This window comes from Biomphalaria glabrata, chromosome 14, assembly GCF_947242115.1.
Source record: "Biomphalaria glabrata chromosome 14, xgBioGlab47.1, whole genome shotgun sequence".
Classification (NCBI taxonomy): domain Eukaryota; kingdom Metazoa; phylum Mollusca; class Gastropoda; family Planorbidae; genus Biomphalaria; species Biomphalaria glabrata.
In genome coordinates, this window is record NC_074724.1 from 19,010,385 (window position 1) to 19,033,065 (window position 22,681).

General features: G+C 35.5%; 1 protein-coding gene across 1 annotated transcript; it reads left to right on the forward strand.

Moving 5' to 3' along the window:
• Positions 1-840: 840 nt before the first annotated feature.
• Positions 841-20,191, forward strand: LOC106051439 (uncharacterized). Its single transcript, XM_056010453.1, has 7 exons — positions 841-983; positions 4,799-5,060; positions 13,697-13,870; positions 14,679-14,856; positions 15,934-16,086; positions 18,019-18,137; positions 19,021-20,191. Exons 2-7 carry the CDS (start codon positions 4,882-4,884, stop codon positions 19,760-19,762), a joined length of 1,545 nt encoding a protein of 514 aa, XP_055866428.1. The 5' UTR covers positions 841-983; positions 4,799-4,881; the 3' UTR covers positions 19,763-20,191.
• The last annotated feature ends 2,490 nt before the right edge of the window (positions 20,192-22,681 follow it).

The window sequence follows — 22,681 nt, forward strand, 5'->3', positions numbered from 1 at the left end:
CTGTGCGATTGTTTGTGGCATCCTAATGTGTTAGCCAGTAAGAGATTGTTGTATTTCACAAATTCTAATAGTCGTTGACCTCATTCATTACTTGAGAGGTTGTAGTACAGTTTATGGCCCTCATCTATTGTTTCGCCTATGTTTTTCCAGCGCATTTCAGAGAGTCCTATGATGTTGAAATGGAGTCGGTTAAGTTTATGTGTGAGTTCTTCAACTTGCTCTTCGTCTCTCTCTCACATTCCATGTTTCTAGGGGGATTTTATTTCGGGCATTTATTTTAGTTTTGCATGGATCAGTAATATACTTTTCACCTCCTCCCTGCTTTGTGACGGTAGGCGCTTCCGTTAGTAACCAGGGCGACGGTCGAGCCGGTATGGATTTATTTACTGTCATGATCTCAATTGGTGTAACGAGGGCTAGATACTTGTATGTTTGACCACAGCCAAGTGGTTCAGGGAAGCTCAGAACGAGAGCAAACACAGCCTAGCACAGTGAGCTACCACAGTTAGGCTCTAGCGAGTGTACTTGCAGCAAGAGGTGAGGAAAGCTTGCTAACCAGTCCGCATTTATTGCACCGTTCCCCAGCGGGGTCCATACAAGCGGTGATGCCCTCCTCTCCCAATCGGAACGCAATGGTAGGCCTACATTATGCATATAGGATTTTCCCGATAAACTAAACAATGTCAAGAAGGCTAAAACTTAACAAATAATTTGAACAAAATCTCAGTACGTGGCAGTTGCTCTTCGTCAGGATACACCAAAAAAGCTATTTATAGGTTTTCCCGCCAAATTGAAAAATCTCCTCTAAGAATATGAACACTAAATTTTGCGCACTCGATTCTATTTATAACCTCAAACATACGTCCGCCATGTTCAATGATTTTCACAAAGTTTAAGTAGGCCTACATCTTTTAGATGTAATGTCTAACTGGTTATTGATCACTTTTCTAAAGATGATACACTCACAGCGCCAGCAACTAAAAGTAAAGATGTTTATAAGTCTTTTTTAAAAACACTTTTTAAATTGGTTAACTCTTATATAGATTCAAGATTTAAATCTATTCTTGAATACAAACAACAGCCTACATTAACTTTCATTAAGTAAGATAGTTTAAATAGAGCTAAAGATCTAAAGAGATATCTATAGCCTATATTTAATACATTAAGTAAGATAGTTTAAATAGAGCTAGAGATCTAAAGAGATATCTATAGCCTATATTTAATACATTAAGTAAGATAGTTTAAATAGAGCTAGAGGTCTAAAGAGATATCTATAGCCTATATTTAATACATTAAGTAAGATAGTTTAAATAGAGCTAGAGATCTAAAGAGATATCTATAGCCTATATTTAATACATTAAGTAAGATAGTTTAAATAGAGCTAGAGATCTAAATAGATATCTATAGCCTATATTTAATACATTAAGTAAGATAGTTTAAATAGAGCTAGAGATCTAAATAGATATCTATAGCCTATATTTAATACATTAAGTAAGATAGTTTAAATAGAGCTAGAGATCTAAATAGATATCTATAGCCTATATTTAATACATTAAGTAAGATAGTTTAAATAGAGCTAGAGATCTAAAGAGATATCTATAGCCTATATTTAATACATTAAGTAAGAGAGTTTAAATAGAGCTAGAGATCTAAACAGATATCTATAGCCTATATTTAAGCGAATGAGTATGTAATTTATTTGTAAACTATCTGGATTCTAGATCTAGTGATCTAAGAAAAGTAACCAATAGTTAGCGTAGTAGTAAAGTTAGTAGTTTAGGTATATATATAAATGATTCGTAATTATTTTCTTTTTCTGAAGGAATCTCGGGGGCGGGGGGTCGATTTTTATTTTAAATCCTAGCCCAAGTTAACTCTAACTTTATCGATATTTATATCTTTTATCTGGGTACGCGTCGTTTTGGCACGAGCCGTTTTAATGTGAGAAGTTTTGTGTCACTATACAAACTATAGTAGAAATAGTACCCCGCCCCCTTTTTTTACCAAAAAAAAATTATTTTGACTATTTCATGAATGCATATATTCCGAACTATGTTTGGCTGCCTGGTCATGTGATATGTGCTCGGAACTGCTGTCTGAATGGTCCGGGTTCAAACCATGCACGCCATTCTCGCGGTCCTGGTTGAGCTAGGAAAAATCATCTTCAAAACTTACAAACTATTCTAGGTCTTCTTCTTACCTGATACCAGGATGTAATCATCTTCCAAACAAACTTTTCTAGGTCTTCTTCTTACCTGATACCAGGATGTAATCATCTTCCAAACAAACTTTTCTAGGTCTTCTTCTTACCTGAGACCAGGACATGCTTCTTCACCCCCATCCCAGTCAGTGTGGCCACTGGCGGATTGGGAGAGGAAGCGGTAGGGGTGATCGCGCCCCTGCCCCACTCGACCGCCCAAAGCCTCTGCCCACGACGCCATGTTTGACGTGGTTGTCCTTGTCCCTTTTCGACTTTCATGATAAGACTTTTTGTCTAATGTTATTTCATGATAAGACTTTTTGTCTAATGTTATTTCATGATAAGACTTTTTGTCTAATGTTATTTCATGATAAGACTTTTTGTCTAATGTTATTTCATGATAAGACTTTTTGTCTAATGTTATTTCATGATAAGACTTTTTGTCTAATGTTATTTCATGATAAGACTTTTTGTCTAATGTTATTTCATGATAAGACTTTTTGTCTAATGTTATTTCATGATAAGACTTTTTGTCTAATGTTATTTCATGATAAGACTTTTTGTCTAATGTTATTTCATGATAAGACTTTTTGTCTAATGTTATTTCATGATAAGACTTTTTGTCTAATGTTATTTCATGATAAGACTTTTTGTCTAATGTTATTTCATGATAAGACTTTTTGTCTAATGTTATTTCATGATAAGACTTTTTGTCTAATGTTATTTCATGATAAGACTTTTTGTCTAATGTTATTTCATGATAAGACTTTTTGTCTAATGTTATTTCATGATAAGACTTTTTGTCTAATGTTATTTCATGATAAGACTTTTTGTCTAATGTTATTTCATGATAAGACTTTTTGTCTAATGTTATTTCATGATAAGACTTTTTGTCTAATGTTATTTCATGATAAGACTTTTTGTCTAATGTTATTTCATGATAAGACTTTTTGTCTAATGTTATTTCATGATAAGACTGACTTTTTGTCTAATGTTATTTCCACGATTCTCAGGCGACGTTCGGTCACCACTTCCCAGATTCATGTTTTTTAATGACAACGTCGATGGCTAGCAGAAAGAGAAATGGACATGGGATACACTTTTGTCTCACACTCGTTTCGACGTTGAAGAGCTCCGTTATTCCATTGTCTGATCTAATACAGCAGTTACAATTATTGCATAGATTGCGCAGAATCTCGACAAATTGTTGCGGGATGTCACTTGCTATTTTCCAGAGTAATTCACGATGGACGCTATCCAATACTTTTGTTCAATTCCACAAAATTGATCACCAGCCTTTGTTTGTATTCTAGGCTTTGCTTGATGATGTCTCGCAGGACGAAAATCTTATCAGTGCATGATTTTACTTTTCAGAAGCAGTTGAGAAATACGAGTATAAAGAAGGCTAAAACCGTTTCCATAAGAAGCACTTTAATAACAATTCGTTCAATAAATTAACTTTTTAGCGGCCCCCGAAAGGGGAAAAGACGCTATAAGTTCTCTGTGGCCTGTATGTCCGTCTGTCCCGTTTCGATCTCAGAAACTAGAAGAGAAAATGAAAGTCGGACATCTTGATATTTTAGATTATTCAAAGTTCTGATGCAACGGCTACTTTTTTTTCCGAAAGTGAACCATCTAATTTTTAAAATTATCTATGCAAGCAGATTTTTTCAAAAAAATAAAGAACTTTTCAGTGAAAAACTTAAGGGTAGGTAAGTCTTTTCAAAAGATCACAGATTTCTTCATTAATAAATCAAGCTTCATTCATAGATTCGCGCATTGGTAAAAAAAAATTGCATTTAAGGTCACAATGGAAAAAGTATTAATGGATCATTATAAAATATATTTTCCATTTATTAACTAACTCATGGAATAAAGTACTGATTCAAGTGTTGTTTAAAAAAAAGAAATTTGATACGAACTTCGTTTTAGTTATAAGTTTCAAAAATAAAGAAGTACTTTTTAGCAAGCAATTTTGACATATCCTCATTATAGGGGCCTACACTTGACAGTCTAAATAGAACTAAAGTCATACGAGTTCTAGTCTAGATATAGACTAGTAGATTCTATATCAAGATTCTATATCTATTTCAGATCTAGATCTAGACTTAGATCTAGTTCTAGATCTAGACTTAGATCTTGAATCTATATTTAGATCTAGATCTAGTTTGTATTACAAATGAGAACGGAGATATTAATTTTTATTTGCGAGGAGAAAGTTTGTACACACATGTAGCTCACTACCTCAAGTAATCTAGGTCAAGAATTTTGTTTTTCGTGTTATCAATTAATCTAATTTTGTACGAAAAATAAATCTTTTTTAGATTCTCTTTATTATTGTAACATGTTATTAGTTTTGAATGTATCGATAAGGTTAATAATTATTATTTTAAAAAATATAAGTGTACGCTAAATGAATATATGGAGATTCTGTGGCTGAGGGATAAAGCACTTGGAACCGGAAGGCCCGTGTTCGAATCCTGGTGAAGACTCTCGGTTGACCACTTCGGGGGCTGATCTTGAGTTGGTGTTTACACACAAACTGTCTGTGTAGCCGTGTTTTTTTTTTATTGTTTCTTTCTTGTTCTTCCTCCCTAGAGTTAAGTCCTACCATTAACAGAACGTAGAGTCCTACCATTAACAGAACGTAGAGTCCTACCATTAAGGCAGAACGTAGTAAAATGTCGAGACCTGCAAAGTTCCAAACGTATGACATGAGAGTGGGAGAGCACAACATCAAGTTACAAACTATCGCCAGACAAGTTTTGAATCGAGAGTTACCTATCCGCTATAAGATTGGACTTCGAGATGCTATACTTGCCATGAAAGAGAAAGAAAGACTGGGCTTTAATTTTAATAGGTACCAATAATATGTAAATACTTATATTAACTCACTCTGTATCTTTCTTGTATGTTTGTATCTTTCATGTAAGCAAATTATACACTCAAATTTCTATGAGTGTAGTCAAAGGTGTTTTGAGTTTAAACTCCCCTCCAATGGAGTCTGAAGCTAAAAAAATACCTCTTCAATATAAAAATAGCATATTACACACTCTAAAATCTATGTGCGTAGCCAAAGGGGTTTTGAGTTTAAACCCCCCTTCAGCGGGGTTTGATGCTAAAAAGTATCTCTTCAATATAAAAAAAAAGAAAATTACACACTAAAATTATTTGAGCATAGCCAAGCCAATTGGAGGGTTTGAGTTTAAACCCCTCTCCTACAGATGGCTTTTTAAAACCCTTCTAGATGGCTTTTAGTTTTAAAATCCCCTACAGATCTTCAATATTATTCTAAAACAAACTACAGTTACCAAATTCTATGACCGTAGCTAAATGGGGTTTTGAATTTAAACAATAACTCCAGAGATTTTTTAGTTTAAAACCCTCAACAGATGATTTTGACGATAAAACTTCCCTTTTCGATACAAAATCTAAAGCAAACTACAGTCACCTGATTTCAAGAGCGTATTCAAGAGAGGTTACAAATTTCTACCAGTGGCAGGGTCCATTAATAAAGTGCAGTGAATAGTCATCTGCCGAAATTGAAAAACACTCAATGTGGCGCTACAAAGATGGCTAAGACATATTTTAGGAGTCAGTTATAGAGATCGGGTCTAAATCAAGGAAATCCTATGCCGAACTGGGAGTCGACCCCTTAGTAAGATTGTGACAGAGCGTCGCATGAGGTGTGCGGGACATGTTCTCCGACAAAATGAATTACGCATAATAAGAGTTGCGATGACATCCTAATACAACTTGGCGCCACACATTCACCGATGCTACGTATGTAATGTGAATTTATAATGTAAAGTTTTATTTCTATTTAGATCAACACGCCTTGTCTTTGTAATAAAAGATATTTGGTGCATAGTCATTGTTACGATGGACACTTAAATATAAATAAACACAAACAAGTTTAATTAGCCATCTTGATTACTGGAGTAGTTTCCCCTGTGCATGGGCACAACTCTTCCTAACCTATAACATTCCATCAACATCCCCTCTCCTGCCAAAAAAAAAAAACTAAAAAAAAAAAAAGGAAAGTTGCAAAAAAAAAAATAATAATAAAAAATAAAAAATAATATAATCAAATTGACAAAACTATTTACAAACGTAAATATGTTCCAAGTGAAATAACTACAATCAAATCAACAAAACTATTTCCAACAGTAAATATGTACAGTTCTTAAACATAGTCTTCATATCTCGACGTTTTCTGTAGAGTGGCCCTAGGTCGCAGAGAGTACTGGTGAGTGTTTTGGGCGTTGGGTGGACCGTTAATACGCTCATTCTCTGCGTCTGGGAAAATATCAGTACAATTACTTTCTCTGTCTTGAGAAAAGTCTATGTTGTTAGTGGTGTCAGGTCTTAGGTGCCTTCTGTTTCTTTGGTACTTGAAACCATTTTCACCTTCTATAATGTAGGCACGTTCGTTCACTTTCCGACATACTCTGCCTTGTCTCCAGGTAGTATCGTTTGGCGATTGATAGAAGACTTTCTGTCCGACGTTTATAAGCTTCATGTCACGAGCTGTTTGGTTGTAGTGTTTTCTGACACTTTGCTGTCGCTTCTCCCGTTTGGCCGTGGCTTCTTGGTGTGACATTCTTGCAGTATGCTCTCTTCTTGGCAATAGCGTTCTTGTTGCCCTTCCAAAGAGCATCTGAGCCGGACTTAAATTGGTATCTTGCCTGGGTGTATTTCTAAACTCTAGTAGGGCTTCATAAGCATCTGATTTAGTTTCTTTGGATTTTTTCATCAGATTCTTTAATATTTTCACTGCTGCCTCTGCCTTGCCGTTTGACTCATGGTGTCCTGGTGAAGATTTTAAATGGTGGACACCCCATGCTTCCATAAATGCGGTGAATTCAGCAGATAAAAACTGAGGTCCAAAATCACTGATGCACACTTTGGGGACCCCATATCTGGCAAACAAATTTTGTTAGTTTTGTTATAACAACTTGACTTGTTGTCGTGTGCAAATGTTCTACTTCAATAAAATTTGAATAGTAGTCAACTATGGCAAGGTATTGTTGGTCAAATATTGGAAACAAATCTATTCCAACTTTGTCCCAGGGATTTGAACCCTCATTATGCTGTATTAAGCTTTCTTTCTGGTTTGCAGGTTTACTTTGCTGACAAGGTTGGCATGCATTAGCTATTTCTTTTATTCTTGCCGCTATTCCAGGCCAGAAAACTGCGTCCCTTGCTCTTCTCATCATGGCATCATACCCTAAAGGTGCTGCATGTAGTTTGGTTTCAACTTCTTTTCTTAATATGCTCTTGGGATAACTATTCTCTCCCCTTTCATTAGAAGGCCATCCTCATAGGTCAGTACATCTGCAAGTGACCAATACTGTTTAAGTTCTGGTATAATATGATGCTTGTCTGGCCAACCGTTCAGCATGTACTGTTTCAACATCTGCATCTCATTGTCTACCTTGACTGCATCTTTAACTTTATTTAACATTATATCTGGGAGGGCCAGTACTACAGTGTTGATAGAGGTGTCAGGAAAATCTTCCTGCTCTGGCAAAGGGTCTCTGCTTAGCGTGTCAGCAATCTGTAATCTGTTTCCTTTGGTATACTGGTACTGAACATCGTATCGGTACAAACGCATCATTAAGCTTTGAAGCCTTTTAGGTGCACAACTGAGGGATTTATTGAGTATATTTTCCAATGGCTTATGATCATTCTGTATTATTATTGTTCTGCCGTACGTGTACTGGTCAAATTTTTCTAGAGCTACTACTACAGCCAAGAGTTCCTTTTCGATTTGAGCCCACTTTTTCTGAGGCTCTGTGAGTGATCTTGATGTGTATGCTATGGGTTTGTCATCTTGTAGTAGTACAGCTCCTAAGCCATTTTGACTGCTGTCCGCCTGAATAGTTACTTTCTTCTCCGGGTCGAAATAACTTAGGGTTCCATGATTGGATATCTTCTGTTTGACACTATTAAATGCTTTCTCACAGTCATTCGACCACACGAATAGCTTGATTTTCTTAGTCAGTTCTGTTATTGGTAGTAGGTCTGCTGAAAGACCTGGGATGAATCTTGATAGATATTGTATCCTTCCACAAAATCTCCGAACCGATGTAATGTCTTCAGGGGTTTTTAGATTTGTTATGGCTCTCACCTTGTTTGGGTCTGGTTTTATTCCTGACTGGGAAATAATGTGTCCCAAAAACAAAATTTCTGACTTTCGGAATGCTGATTTCTTTTCATTTAGTCTGATGTTTTTTTCCTTTAGCCTATTGAGTAATTTTGATAGGTTTTCCTCATGATTTTTGCGAGCCTCTTCTACTGTCCCCCTTTCCAATTACCATTATATCATCCACCACGTTAAAACATCCTGTTAGTCCCTCCAACGCATCATTCAAATGTCTTTGAAAGACTCCCGAGCTTACTTTGAGACCAAAAGGAAGTCTATTCCATCTGTATCTACCGAATGGGGTCGCCATTGCAGTGAGACCTGATGAGTCCGGGTCTAGTTTGATATGCCAAAAAGCTTCCTGAATGTCGACTTTGCTAAATATCTTGGCGTTACCCATTTCAGCCAAAATGTCTTCTAGTGTTGTTAGGTTGTAATGCTCCCTCAGTAGTGCCTTGTTCTAGGGTTGAGGATCAATGCAGATTCTGATACTGCCATCTGATTTCTCTACCAATGCCATTTGGCTAACCCACTCTGTGGGCTCAGTTATTCTTTCCAGAATTCCTCGTTGAACTAATGAGTTTAGTTCAGCTCTGACTTTCTCTTTTAATGCTATAGGAATTCTTCTACATGGTAGAACTTTGGGCTTCACTGTTTTGTCTATTTTCAATGTAGCCACGCCCAAGTCACCGAGTGCATCAATGTTTCTATGTTTGTTTCCTGTGGCTTCGACTTTGGCAATAAATCGGTCTTCATTTATGTGAATGAGTTCCATCTTCCTCAGAGTTGATAATCCTAGCAGGCATGTGAGATCATTTGGTACTACCACATACTCTACATTTAATTTCTCATTGGTCTTTAGATTGGTGGTTACCAACGTAGCTTTTCCTTTTGGCTCCATTACCGTCTTATTCCACATAGTTAACCTCTGGGATGTCGGTACTATCTCGTCTGGGCACACATATTTTTCGTTTGTGGTATTGACGTCGGCGGCACTGTCCACTTGGAATCTGACTCTTTGGTTGTTGATCATCATAACGGCCGTCATCCTGTGCTTTTTGGGGCTATTCATTGCCATTACCCATTCAGTTTGGAGGGTAACTTCATCTTCTTCTGTGTCTGAGTCTATGTTGCTCTGTGTCTTTGCTTGAGTAATGCTGTATATTTTCTTTTTGCAGACTGAGGCGAAATGATTCCTGCCTCCACAAATGTGACATGATTTTCCCCAGGCCGGACATTTTTCCTTTATGTATTCATGGTCTCCCTTGCAAGATTTACATGTTTTCCTTTGTCTTGGCCCTTTGTCACTTTGTTGATATTCCTTCCTGTATTTTGGGCCTGACTTAGATGTTGAGATTCTTTCAATCGTTGGTTTGTCCAAAAGTTCGTTTCTTCCTTCTCTGATATCTTTCATTTGTCTTTGTGATCTTTCATATATCCTACACACATCTATGCATTTCTGTAGGGTTAGTTTATCGTCTTGCAACAGTTTCTAACCCCTAAGATAATTCGGTCCCTAATCAGACTCTCTTCTAGTTTATCAAAATTGCAGCTGCTTGCCAGTTTCTTCAGGGCAGTTATGTACGAGTCAATGTTCTCGTCCTCCTCTTGTCTTCTCGTATTGAAGACATATCTCTCATATGTTTCATTGGTTCTCCCAACATAGAACTCTTCAAAACTCTTTAAAATTTCATTTATTCTCCTGCCCTTTTTCAAATGAATCAGACACTTCCAATTATGGTCATTAGTGTTGCTACACGTATATCTTCTGTCTCTGTTGTGAGTTTCGTGGCCTTTTCATAGTTATCCCAGTCTCTTCTGAATCTTTTCCAATGGACCTCATTCACCAATCGTAAACAAACAACATTTAGCCACGAGGTGCTCTATATCTTCTATATAATTTACGATCTCATGTTTAATTCATGATGGTTGTCACGTGACAGTTTTTTTTCGTTGTTTTATCAATAAGATCACGTGACTAAATGTTGTTTGTTTACGATTGGTGAATGAGGTCCATTGGCCGCCATATTGCCTGTTTGTAGGCCTAATAGCGGTTGTGGTACTGGGAAATATCTGTTAGTTGCCATTTTAGCTACTGATTTCTTATATTATAAGTTTCTCTAGGTTATCGTTTACCTTTATTAGATGTGTACACCGCTGCCACCATGTTACGATGGACACTTAAATATAAATACACTTGAAATAAGAACACTCTCAGGTAAACACAAACAAGTTTAATTAGCCATCTTGATTACTGGAGTAGTTTCCCTTGTGCATGGGCACAACTCTTCCTAACCTATAACATTCCATCAACAGTCATAGTGTTAAAAGTTCTTTTTTTATTTGAAACAAAAACGTTTATGTATTTCAGAACTGACATGACTGAATCATGACTACATCATGAATATTTTTATTGACGACATTCGACGATTTCCTTCATTGAGTATTAAACTTCTTGTTTGACATCGTTTATCAACGTCGACTACCTTTATATTGTTTGCCTTTCGCTTGTTTCGATATTTAAGTGTGACAGATTTTTGTCGAAACAGCTTGACGGAAAATGCGCCGAACGGCGCGGGAGGGTCTAAGTCAGTAAGAATAGAACATTAGGTTTTTTGAAATAAAACTTTTTAATAGCAGGAAAATGCACTGTAGATACCTCAGAATATGCATTTTGTTGGCTTTCAATACCAGAATTAGTGCTTGGTGTATCTGGAAAAGACTTAACGCGGAGGCGCCTAACAATATTAGTAGAAATATAGGTACTGCACTGTAGTTTTTACTATCCGGTTTACATTCGGCAGTGATATTCGACCGGAGCCGAATATCGCCGAATTGTGAAAAAATGCCGAATATTCGGCAGAAGCCGGAGTCGGAACGACTATCCGGTGCACCCCTAGTTTGAATCTTTCTTATACATTTGTATCTTTCTTGTCTGTTTGTATCTATAATCTATGTTTGTATCTATCATCTATGTTTATATCTATCATCTTTGTTTGTATCTATTTTCTATGTTTGTATCTTTCTTGTATGTTTGTATCTTTCTCCTATGTTTAGATTTTCGCAATATATTTTTTGACCAACTCCACTCGTCCAATCGTCATCAAATTTTGCATACTAAGACTAAGCCTGCTTTATTGATCCTTACGGAAATTTGTTGTGATTACAAGGACTCTTTTCTCATATAAAGACAACACAACAGAAAAATACACATAAATACAACAGACAACATAAAGAGTTCATTCAGCGATTACACACAGGTATCTTGGTGCATTTCATGTTCCCTGATCAATGAGTGGCTGTGATAGAGTCTGACCGAGTGAGGTAGGAACGAGTTTTTGTACCGCTCCGTTCTTGTTTTGATTGACAGCAGTCGCCCACTTCGCGACGACCTGACGTAGTTCTGATAGAGCGGGTGGCCGTTGTCTTCCAAGATTTTTTTGATTTTTCTTAGGCACTTTTGTTCAAAAAGTTCCTTTAAATGTGGTAATGTGAGTGTAATTTTTGATGCTTTTTATGATGTTTTCTAGACGTCGCAACAGTTTAGATGAGGTGTTGCCTTGCCAACAAGTTATTCCGTATGTTAGCAGATTTTGTATAGTCGCGCCGTAAAAAGTCTCAAGGATCTTCTTGTTTAGTTTAAAGCTATTGAGTTTGTATAGAAAAAAGAGTCGCTGTGCTGTTTTCTTTGTCAGAGTTCCAAGGTGGTCTTCCCATGGAAGCTTGTTGTTGATGATAAAGCCTATATTTATATTTTATATGCCTTTACTTGTTCTATAGATGTAGTGTTTATTTGCAGTTCACGTATAGTTTGTTTTTTCTTTCTAAAATCTATTATTAGTTCTTTAGTTTTTGTGACATTCAGTTCTAGAAAGTTGTCGGTGCACCAGTTTGTAAACTCTTCTATCGAGCTTCGATACTGAGTTTCGTCTCCTGAAATAAGACTGACTATGGCAGTATCATCAGCGAATTTAATGAGTTTAACTGAGTCATAGATGCTTTTTATGTCATTAGTGTAAAGAGTGTACAGTACAGGAGAAAGTACACAGCCTTGTGGAGCACCCGTACATAGTACTCGAGTTGACGATTTGGTGTTGTTGACTTTAACATACTGGGGGCGTTGGGTTAAAAAGTTTAGAACCCATGCTTGTATGTAAGGGCTTACATTTAAGTTACTCAGTTTGTTTATCATTAGATGTGGTTGTATGGTATTGAAAGCCGAGGAGAAATCTACGAAGAGGACTCGTGCATATGTTTTGGGTATATCGAGATGCTTATAAAGCTGGTCCAAAAGCAATAGAATGGCATCCTCAGTTCCTCTAGTTGCTTTATATGCAAATTGGTGAGGGTCTACTCTGTTATTGACTTTTGCTACAAGTTGTTTAAGCATATATTTTTCAAAACAGTTCAAACTCATGCTCAATGACAAGACACGAATCAATGAAAGAATCATTCAATTAGTTAATCAATTAGTCGTTATTAATTAATTTTGTTTTAATATAGAAAATGTATAAAAAGCTAAGGGAAGATAAGCCATGATGAGATAAGGCGATAGGAATCGAAAGATACCTAGAACAAAATAAAATATTCAAATATAAATGTAAAAATTATACCAAAGATTGTGTATATATTAATTATTACAAAGAAAACTTGTAATGGATTTGGTAATTAATATTGTCTTAATATTTCCTTGAACAAAACTACTAATAAGTACTAGAGTGTATGCTTTCAACTAGCTACGTGCCTACAGAAGTCGTTACAAATGATTGTAAAAGAGTAAACTGGATATTAATTAGAGGAGGCGAAATCTCAACAATAAACACCTTTACCGCCTTTTCTTTCAAATGCATAAAAAAAAACTATAATAATAAATATTTAAAAAATAAACAACGCTAAAAAGTAGAAAAAAAAAAAAAGAAAAAAAAATCAAAACGTTGGGTTTAGATGTCACTGTGACACAAACACTTCGATGTAAGCGTTGTTGTTGTTGTTGTTGTTTTATATTGAATATTTTGTGTTGACTTATAATTCAGGGTATATTATTCATAATTAGCAATTGAAATCTTGAAATTTAAAGTGAGTAAATTGATAGTTTATTGTTTCACAAGTGTGTTGTTGTGAAGATTCTGCGTGTACTATTTCAAACGTCCTTGTCAGTTGATATTTTCAAAGTGTACTCTATTTCAAACGTCCTTGTCAGTTGATATTTTCAAAGTGTACTCTATTTCAAACGTCCTTGTCAGTTGATATTTTCAAAGTGTACTCTATTTCAAACGTCCTTGTCAGTTGATATTTTCAAAGTGTACTCTATTTCAAAGCTATAAGTTTAATCCTTCTGTATTCCACAGGTCTCTGACAGCATCTCTTAGATCTAGGTGGGATGTCGTGGAAAATGCAACACTTAATTTTTTGCAAGAAATCGTGGACATGAATGACCAAATAGAAGAGGACAGTAAGAAAAATGAAAGACAACTTTTAAGTCTCATATTTACACGATCAACAAATATTAGTTTGGAAGCCAGGTACAATTAGTATAATCTTTAGAATAAAATACTTGGCAGCACCTTAGTAATGAGAGACAAGGAAACAAACAAATGACTTATTGAAACTAAGTGCCTCCCGTGCCGTTCGCCGGTTATTACTGAAGAAGCTCTCTCCTTCCACATTCTAGTCAAAGTTTGTGCCTACAGATTTTAGATCTTCTAGAAAGATCCGACGCGATGTTAGACATGGACGTCCTTTTTTTTTTCTATTTCATCTTTTCGAGTTCCATGTAAAGGCTAACTTTGGTAAACATGTTTCTTCTTGTTTAAGGATATGTCTCGCTAATCTCATATGACGTTTGCTCATCACTTTACGTAGGAGGCGAATGTGTTGGAGGGAAAGGATTTCTCTATTGGTCTCATTCTCTGGATATGGTATTCATAGAATCCTTTTCACGTTTAGTCTCTTTTTGACTTGTTTACATGACTTCCACCTCCACGGCTGTAGGGACTATGACTGTATTGAGAAGTTGAATCTTACTCTTCAGGCTAATTGATTTGTTTGACCAGATAGGCCGTAGTTTTTGAAAGATGGTTCCTGCTTTCCCTATCTGACATAATCTAAAAATAGGTTAAAATATAAATAATTAGTAAATATTATTAACATAAGTAAATAATTCGTATACAAATTGTGTGATTTCTATACTAATATTGCGCCTACCGCCCCGCTCCATGGATCCGCAGTGGGTGTATGGGAGGGGGCGCAAATGATTTTTTGTTAGTCTTGAAGGCGTCACGATAAATACTTAGTTACGTTGTTCTAAACGGCATGACCTATGTTCCTCAGAGTGGAACAAATGAGTGGCCTCTACATGAGGATGAACTTTTACAAAAAAGTCTTGGAGGAAAGAATCAAACAATACGATCCATGTCGTAACTTTCTACTTCAGTGTTGTGAATTGATGGGCTACTTACAGCCTGGTCAGCTGCTCGACAGATACGCAGCACTCATTCACGTATTTAAGGTAAACACTAGCCGGACCAGGACACAGATACAAATATTAAGACAATTTTTAAGAATCAGAGAAATACACAATATCGTTGAATTCAATTAATAAATCCACACAATGAACAATATAACAATTGAACGATATAACTAAAATCAACAGAACTAGTTCAATTTATAGGCCTACTTAAACTTGACTCCTTGAAACATCAAGAAACACAAAACCTTTCCTAGTCTGAAGTAAAATAAATCTTAAACTATCTCCCTTAACTTATTTTGATTTCTTAGTGATGACCAAAATGGTCTGGAAAATGGCATCATGCCAGACGCTTGCCAGTTTGTTCTGCTACATCACAATGAAACTTAATACGTTCTTTTGTTGACAACTTTAAGCAGTCGCGGAGGATTACGTGAAACAATCCTTGATTATATTCATTGACTTAATGAGATTAACAGAGACACGAAACTAAAAACACTCTTGCTGTACTTTATGAGCTGATTTTTGGAATCAACTGTACAACATTTTGAATGTTTTCATGTGATAATTTCATTGTTCTATCTACTAATTCATATGAGAAGTGACTAGCACTTCATTGTTCTATTTACTAATTCATATGAGAAGTGACTAACATTTCATTATTCTATCTAATAATTCATATGAGAAGTGACTAACATTTCATTATTCTATCTACTAATTCATATGAGAAGTGACTAACATTTCATTATTCTATCTAATATTTCATATGAGAAGTGACTAACATTTCATTATTCTATCTAATAATTCATATGAGAAGTGACTAACATTTCATTATTCTATCTACTAATTCATATGAGAAGTGACTAACATTTCATTGTTCTATTTACTAATTCATATGAGAAGTGACTAACATTTCATTGTTCTATTTACTAATTCATATGAGAAATGACTAACACTTCATTATTCTATCTAATAATTCATATGAGAAGTGACTAGCACTTCATTGTTCTATCTACTAATTCATATGAGAAGTGACTAACATTTCATTATTCTATCTAACAATTCATTTGAGAAGTGACTAACGTTTTATTGTTCTAAGAGCTTTCCTCGTTCAACCAGGAATTATACAAAGAGTATGAGGATCGAATGGCTAAAATGAACAAACTGCAGGAAAAACTTTCAGAGATCAAGTCCGAAACTGACCACAGAAACATGCTGCTTCACAATGAAATGTCCGAGCTACACATGAAACTGAAAAATTTAAGTACACGCGTGAGTTTTAGTGGCCCCCGAAAGGGGAATAGCCTCTATTAGTTTTGTGTGGTCTGTCTGTCCGTCCGTCCCGTTTAGATCGCAAAAACTAGAAAAAAAAATTGAAATTCGATATCATGATCTTTTAGATCTTGCAAAGTTCTGGTGCAAAAGCTACTTTAAACAAAATCATTTTTTAAAACATTCACTATTAAAATGTGATTATTCTGTATATTTTTAAAAAACATTTATGCAAATGGTTTTATTTTCTTTTTAAAATAATGTTATAAAGATATTATTAAATTATGTACTTTCTACTATTACTTTATATTTTCAATAAAATGTTGTGAAAGGGGAAAAGACGCTATAAGTTTTGTGCAAAATGTCTGTCCGTCTGTCCGTCTGTCCGTCTGTCCGTCCGTCCCGTTTAGATCTCGTAAACTACAAAAGATATTGAAAATCCGACATCACCATATTTTAGACCATTCAAAGTTCTGATGCAACGGCTACTTTTTTTTTCCTAAAATCGAAAAATCTAATTTTTTAAATCAGTTATGAAAGCAGTTTTTTAAAGAGAAAAAGCTAATTAGTATGCATTATAAGTTAGACCTACTTTAAAACGAATAGTAATCTTGTAAACTTCATTTTCATGAACATCTTCAATTGTGGAAAAATCTATGTGCGTAGCCAATAGTGCTTTGATCTTTAATCTCCCTTCGGGGTATTTTAAGCCAAAAAATACCTCTTCATTATAAAAAAAAAAATTACACACTCAAAATGCTGTGAGCGTAGCCAAACGGGGTTTTGAGTTTAAACTCCCCCCTCACGTTTCAGCGGGTTTTGATGCTAAAAACACCTCTTCAATATGAAAAAAAAGCAAATTACACACTACAAATTCTATGAGCGTAGCCTAGCCAAGGGCGGTTTTAAGTTTAAAACCCCCTCCTTCAGAGGGCTTTTAAAAGATTTTTTAGTTTAAAATCCCCCTACAGAGAGTTTTGAGGTTGAAAACCTCTCTCTTTAATATAATTCTAAAACAAACTAATGTCACCAAATTCTAAATTTTGAATTAAAAAAACAAACTCCAGAGATTTTTTTGCTTTAACGCCCCCCCCCCCCTCCCCAACATATGATTTTGACGATAAAACATTCATTTTCGATATAAAATCTAAAGCAAACTACAGGCACCTAATTTCGTGAGCGTTGACAAGAGAAGTTACTAATTTCTACCAGTGGCTGGGCTAAATTACTAAAGTGCAGTGAATAGTCATCTGCCGAAATAGATAAAGACTAAATGTGGCTCAACAAAGATGGCTAAGACGGATTTTAGGAGTCAGTTATAGAGATCGAGTCTCATTCTAGGAAATCCTATGCCGAACTGGTCGACCTCTTAGTAAGGTTGTGACAGAGCGTTGCATGAGGTTTGCGGGACCTGTTCTCCAACAAAATGAATTACGCATACCAAGAGTTGCGATGACATGAAGGCAATTACGCCCAAAAAATCAGTCTCTAAACTCTGCCCCCCCCCGGCTACGCCCATGATACCAACCAATACAATACAATTAGCACAAACTTCTGGGAAATGTATGGTTTCCAAACATATTTTGCTGTAATTTGTAAAAAAAAAAAAAACAAACCTGACTGTTGTGTCAGATGTTTTGATGTGATGATTTTAATACATTGTAGATGTGCTGAAATAATCTGATCTAGTTTTCATGCAATAATGAAAACAAAAAGCTGAAAACTATTGTCATTTACATTTCTACCATTGAATATTCCATAAAATCGATTTTCTTTCCTAAAGAACAATTTAGGTTTGTTTCGTTAATAGTTTCCATAAAAGTAACGCTGAGAAGTAAACCATTGAGTGCTTGATTCTAGTAAAATTATTTGCAAGATCTGGCAGTAATCTTTATGTAAGATTTCATATACATATTTCTATGTTTTCTAAAGATCACTTACATGGAATATGAATTGAATGAAAAGATGGATCAATCTACTAATACGGAGATGGACATTTACAGGGTCAAAAATTCTATTCACAGATCATACGTAGCTCTCATGAACTACAGGTAGACCTATCATACTAAAGCTATATTTTAAATAGCATTGAAATTATATAGCATAATTTCCAGGTATTACACATAATTTTACTGTTATACGAAACGGGATAGTTCTTATCTATTTAATTAGTATTCACAGCTTAACCTTAAAGAAAAGTCTTTTTTTCCCGCCATTTTGAAACAAGCTTTGTAGAAAATCTTTGTAGATATCTTTCTGAGGTATTTGTAACTAGATCTATATTATTGTTACGAATTTTATATCAACTCACTCTGTCTGTCTGGTAAAAATTTGTACGCGTTGTTTCTCCCTCACCAAATCTCGGATCAAGTTAAAATTTTAGACTTTTTTTCTTGTGCCTGACAAAGCGAGATTCAATACAAAATAACTAGTGAGTCAATTAACTACTGATAATTTTTTTTTTGTTGGTATCAAACAAAAGAAAGAAATCGAACTTGACAGATGTAGTGGTAGGCTATAAGTTGAATTAGTCCCCTTGAGAAGGCTTGATTTATGAGCGAACAAGTTTTTTTTTATGCAATTAAAAAGCTATAACGGTAACATGTACTCAGATACCCCTTTCTCTCCCACCCCCTTTTTTTTTCTTTTTGTTTTCCCAACTGATCCAGACAAGTGATAGCGTATTGAAAAAGCTAAAAGCATGAAATTGCCTTAAACAAACACAAGTGGTAAAATATTTATAATCGCAAAGATTTATTATTGTTAGTCTAGATCTGTTACAAATTTAATTACATGACTGATCCAAACTAATTGATACAATTATACTTCATATAAGCTTTGTTTTAAAAAAAAAGTATATATTAATGTTTCTCTTGTTTATCTTTTAAATGAGTTTATTTAAAACTTTGAATCTTACTTGATCCTTGTCAACAGGGGCGTTGAACCAACAGAAACTGACCCATTTCTCCAATTAGAACATATAGAGACTAGAATCCAAAATGCGCAAGACGTGATCAAATACATCCGGGATGAGACAATGAAACAACATTTAAACTTTAGACGTAGACACAGAGAACAGGAAGGAGAAACGGCCAAATCTGAATCTTTCAGTTCCACCAGCGTGGAAACATTTATGACAGAGTATAATGACAATAAGACGATGGCTGGACAAGGCAACTATAACATCAACAACTTGGGCATCAGAAGGAAACAAGGGGAAGAGAAACAGGATCATAACAACGCTAGGTTTCAACAGAGTAAGAGGAGTGGTCGGACTTTTCTGAAAGGAAGTTGTGTTGTACGTAACAAGAAATGTGAACAAGACAAAAAGCTGCTAGAGAAAATGTCAAATCATGCAAAAGTGACGAAGTTTCAGAAGTTGCCTTGTATCGGAACAAACCATTGGGAAAAAATTCAATCTAATATAAATCGACATAATTTGGACATGTATGATAGAGAACCTAATGGAAATGTGAAGATTTCAGCTAATCGTCAACTGTACACAATTTTAAGTCAGGCAGATTGGTCTAAGCACTCAAGAGAGTCAAATCCTATGCAACTAAACATGGAAACAAAAATCTGTCTAGATAATGAGCGCACTAATAATATGTCAATGCCTTTATGTTGGAAGGCTAAAGCTAATCCTACAAGAAAGACAGTGAACCCCAAAATGTAGTGACAGTGACTTTGGAGTTCACATGAAAGCTATACCACGTGATGGAGGCAATAAGATGTTAAAAGTTAAGACTGAGGTCATCGGAGTCCAGTAGCAGAATTCTTGACTAAGAAAGATTTAAAGACACCCGGAGACAATGTTTAAGTTTGAGCAGCAATGTATAGGACTACAGTCTTGAAACATTTTAACTTACGACGTCCTAGATCTGTCAATGAGTAAAGTCTTATATAATTTCATTGAGAACACATTTATATATATATATATATTAGAGGTGTATGTTTGAATGTGATAGTATACGTATAAAAATGAAATAATCATTTGTCAATAATAGATCATATACATTTGAAATGAATGATAATGCTGTAATAAACAAAAACATGGGTAGCAATACGTTTTGCTCGCAATAAAATTTCGGTTTGATTATACGATGTACACAATCTATATTATTCTCTTGAAATAGACTATATATTAGTTTACTTTCTTCAACTGAGCAGTTTGAGATTGACTGTAGAACTAAAGATTGGACGAATTATCCTTTGTTGCTTTTTAAAATGTGAATCTTTAAGCCCTAGAATTAAGAAGTTTGATAAATATTTACTTCATTCTTAAAGGAGAACATTAACTCTACACATCTATAGTAGAGGTACCACTCACTAACTGACCTATATATAGACAGATCTCTTAAACTATCTAACGGATTCGCATTCGTTCATGATTTTTCGTTTATCCGACAATTCGTTCTCACGACTATTTGTTCACCCGACATATCGATCACCGATAACTTGCTCATAGACAACTCGTTAACCGATAGTTGGTTCACAGACAAATCATTCACAGACAAATCGTTCAATATAGTAATATATTGTTAATATTTATATTCTTGTCGTTTGTTTAAATTGTTTGCATTAAAACTTTTGTAGCTATTTTTTCATACAAAAAATTGATTTCGCATCGAGCTGTCATCTTCCTACATTGCTCTATACCCCAGAAACGTGGACAGTATATAGAAAACGTGCAAAAAAAACTGAATCACTTCCACATGACCTAAGAAAAATACTGAATGTCAAATGGCAAGAAAAAAATACCAGATACTGAAGTCCAAATAGCGGGTCTGCAAAGTATCCACACAATCCTGATGCAGTCCCAGCTGCGATTGGCAGGACATGTCTGCAGAATATAAGACCGCTGCATCCCTAAACGACTCCTGTATGACCAATTAAGCGAAGGAAAGCGTTCGCAAGGTGGACAAAGAAAACGCTTTAGGGACACCCTCAAAGCTTCTCTGAAAGCGTTCAGCATTAACCCAACCACCTGGGATAAAGGAGCATATGACAGAGCATCATTGCGCACAGACTGCTGAGGAAAAGAGAACAGCACTGGCAGAAGAAAAACGCCAGAGAAGAATGGCAAGGCCAATGACGCTAGCTCCAGCTGGAATAACCTGCTCAGTGTGCAGCCGTACATTCCGGGCTCACAAAGGTCTCACCAGCCACATGAGGAGGCATAAAACCCCAGTGCAAAGCCCTCAGCCGTTTGATGATAAAAGTGGTCATCATCGAACCACGATGGACGAATATATATATAATTATGTTAATATAATTATATTAATTATATATATATATATATATATATATATATATATATATATATATATATATATATATATATATATATATATATATATATATATATATATATATATATATATAATAAGGCTAGTCTTCGAGTCCGAAGATCAGTGAGGAATGCAGTATTTCCCGTGGCTGCGCAGTCCCAGCTGTGACCTACATATTTTGCCTATTTTTAAATTATGTCGCCCCCCCCCCCCCCCCCAAGTATACAGGCGATTCGATGTTGGGGGGGGGGGGAGGAAGGTGGTAGAATCAATCCCGCCCCCCTCCCCAAAACTTTCGAGTGGGGTGAAGGTCCATTTTGTTTGTTTAGAAATCAGAGTTTGGTAACAGAGGTAGTTACTTATCTATATGATAAAAACTGCTAATTAACATTGTAACACATCTTTATAGGCCTACTATGTCGCTCTCCTCTGGTATGTTTGCCGTTTCGTTGGGATGGGGGAGGGGCAATTACAGCTACTCCCCCCCCCTCCGTTCAAAACTATTTCAGTTGGAGGCGGTCCAATTTTTATGTAGAAATCATAGTCTATGAACAAAATTAGTTGAATATCTATAGAATATAGTTCCTATATTATGTCGCTCACTTCTGTTATCTCGCCGATTCAGTGGGATGGGGTGGGTATGTGGGAGCGACTGTCCTCCCCTCTCTAACCCTTTAAGTTGGGAGGGGGCGGTCCAATTTTTATGCATTAATTATAGTTTATGAACAAAATTAGCTACTTATTAATATTTGAACTCATGTGTTTATTATGTCGTATCACACTCAAATCTCAAATTAGTTAAATTAAATTAGAATTAAATTATTAGTAAATATAAAATGAAAGCTGGTGGTACTAGGTGGGAGGGGCGATAGATGCAATCAACCCCCCCTTTCCTCCGGTTAGACCAACAACGTTTTCTTGTGTATTTTAGTGACAGAAATTACACAAGTTTTACACACACACACACACAAATAAATAGTAATAAATCCGTCACTAATATAAGTTTAAAATGCTATAAATTAATTCTTATTTCGAGTCGCCCCACCCTCTAGTCTTTAATGTCAATTGTAATCATTAGCAATAATTATAAAAAGGAGAGAGGACAGACAATGACATGATTAATCGTTTTACTCTACCGTCTCCTCCCCCTTTGTCGACGAAAACATGATGTTTTTCAAATAGAATAGAAAGAGTCTATAGAAGTGCACATGAATTGGTCGTAATGGACCTCATTCACCAATCGTAAACAAACAACATTGAGTCACGTGATTCTTGATCTCTTCGACACAAATTACGATCTAATT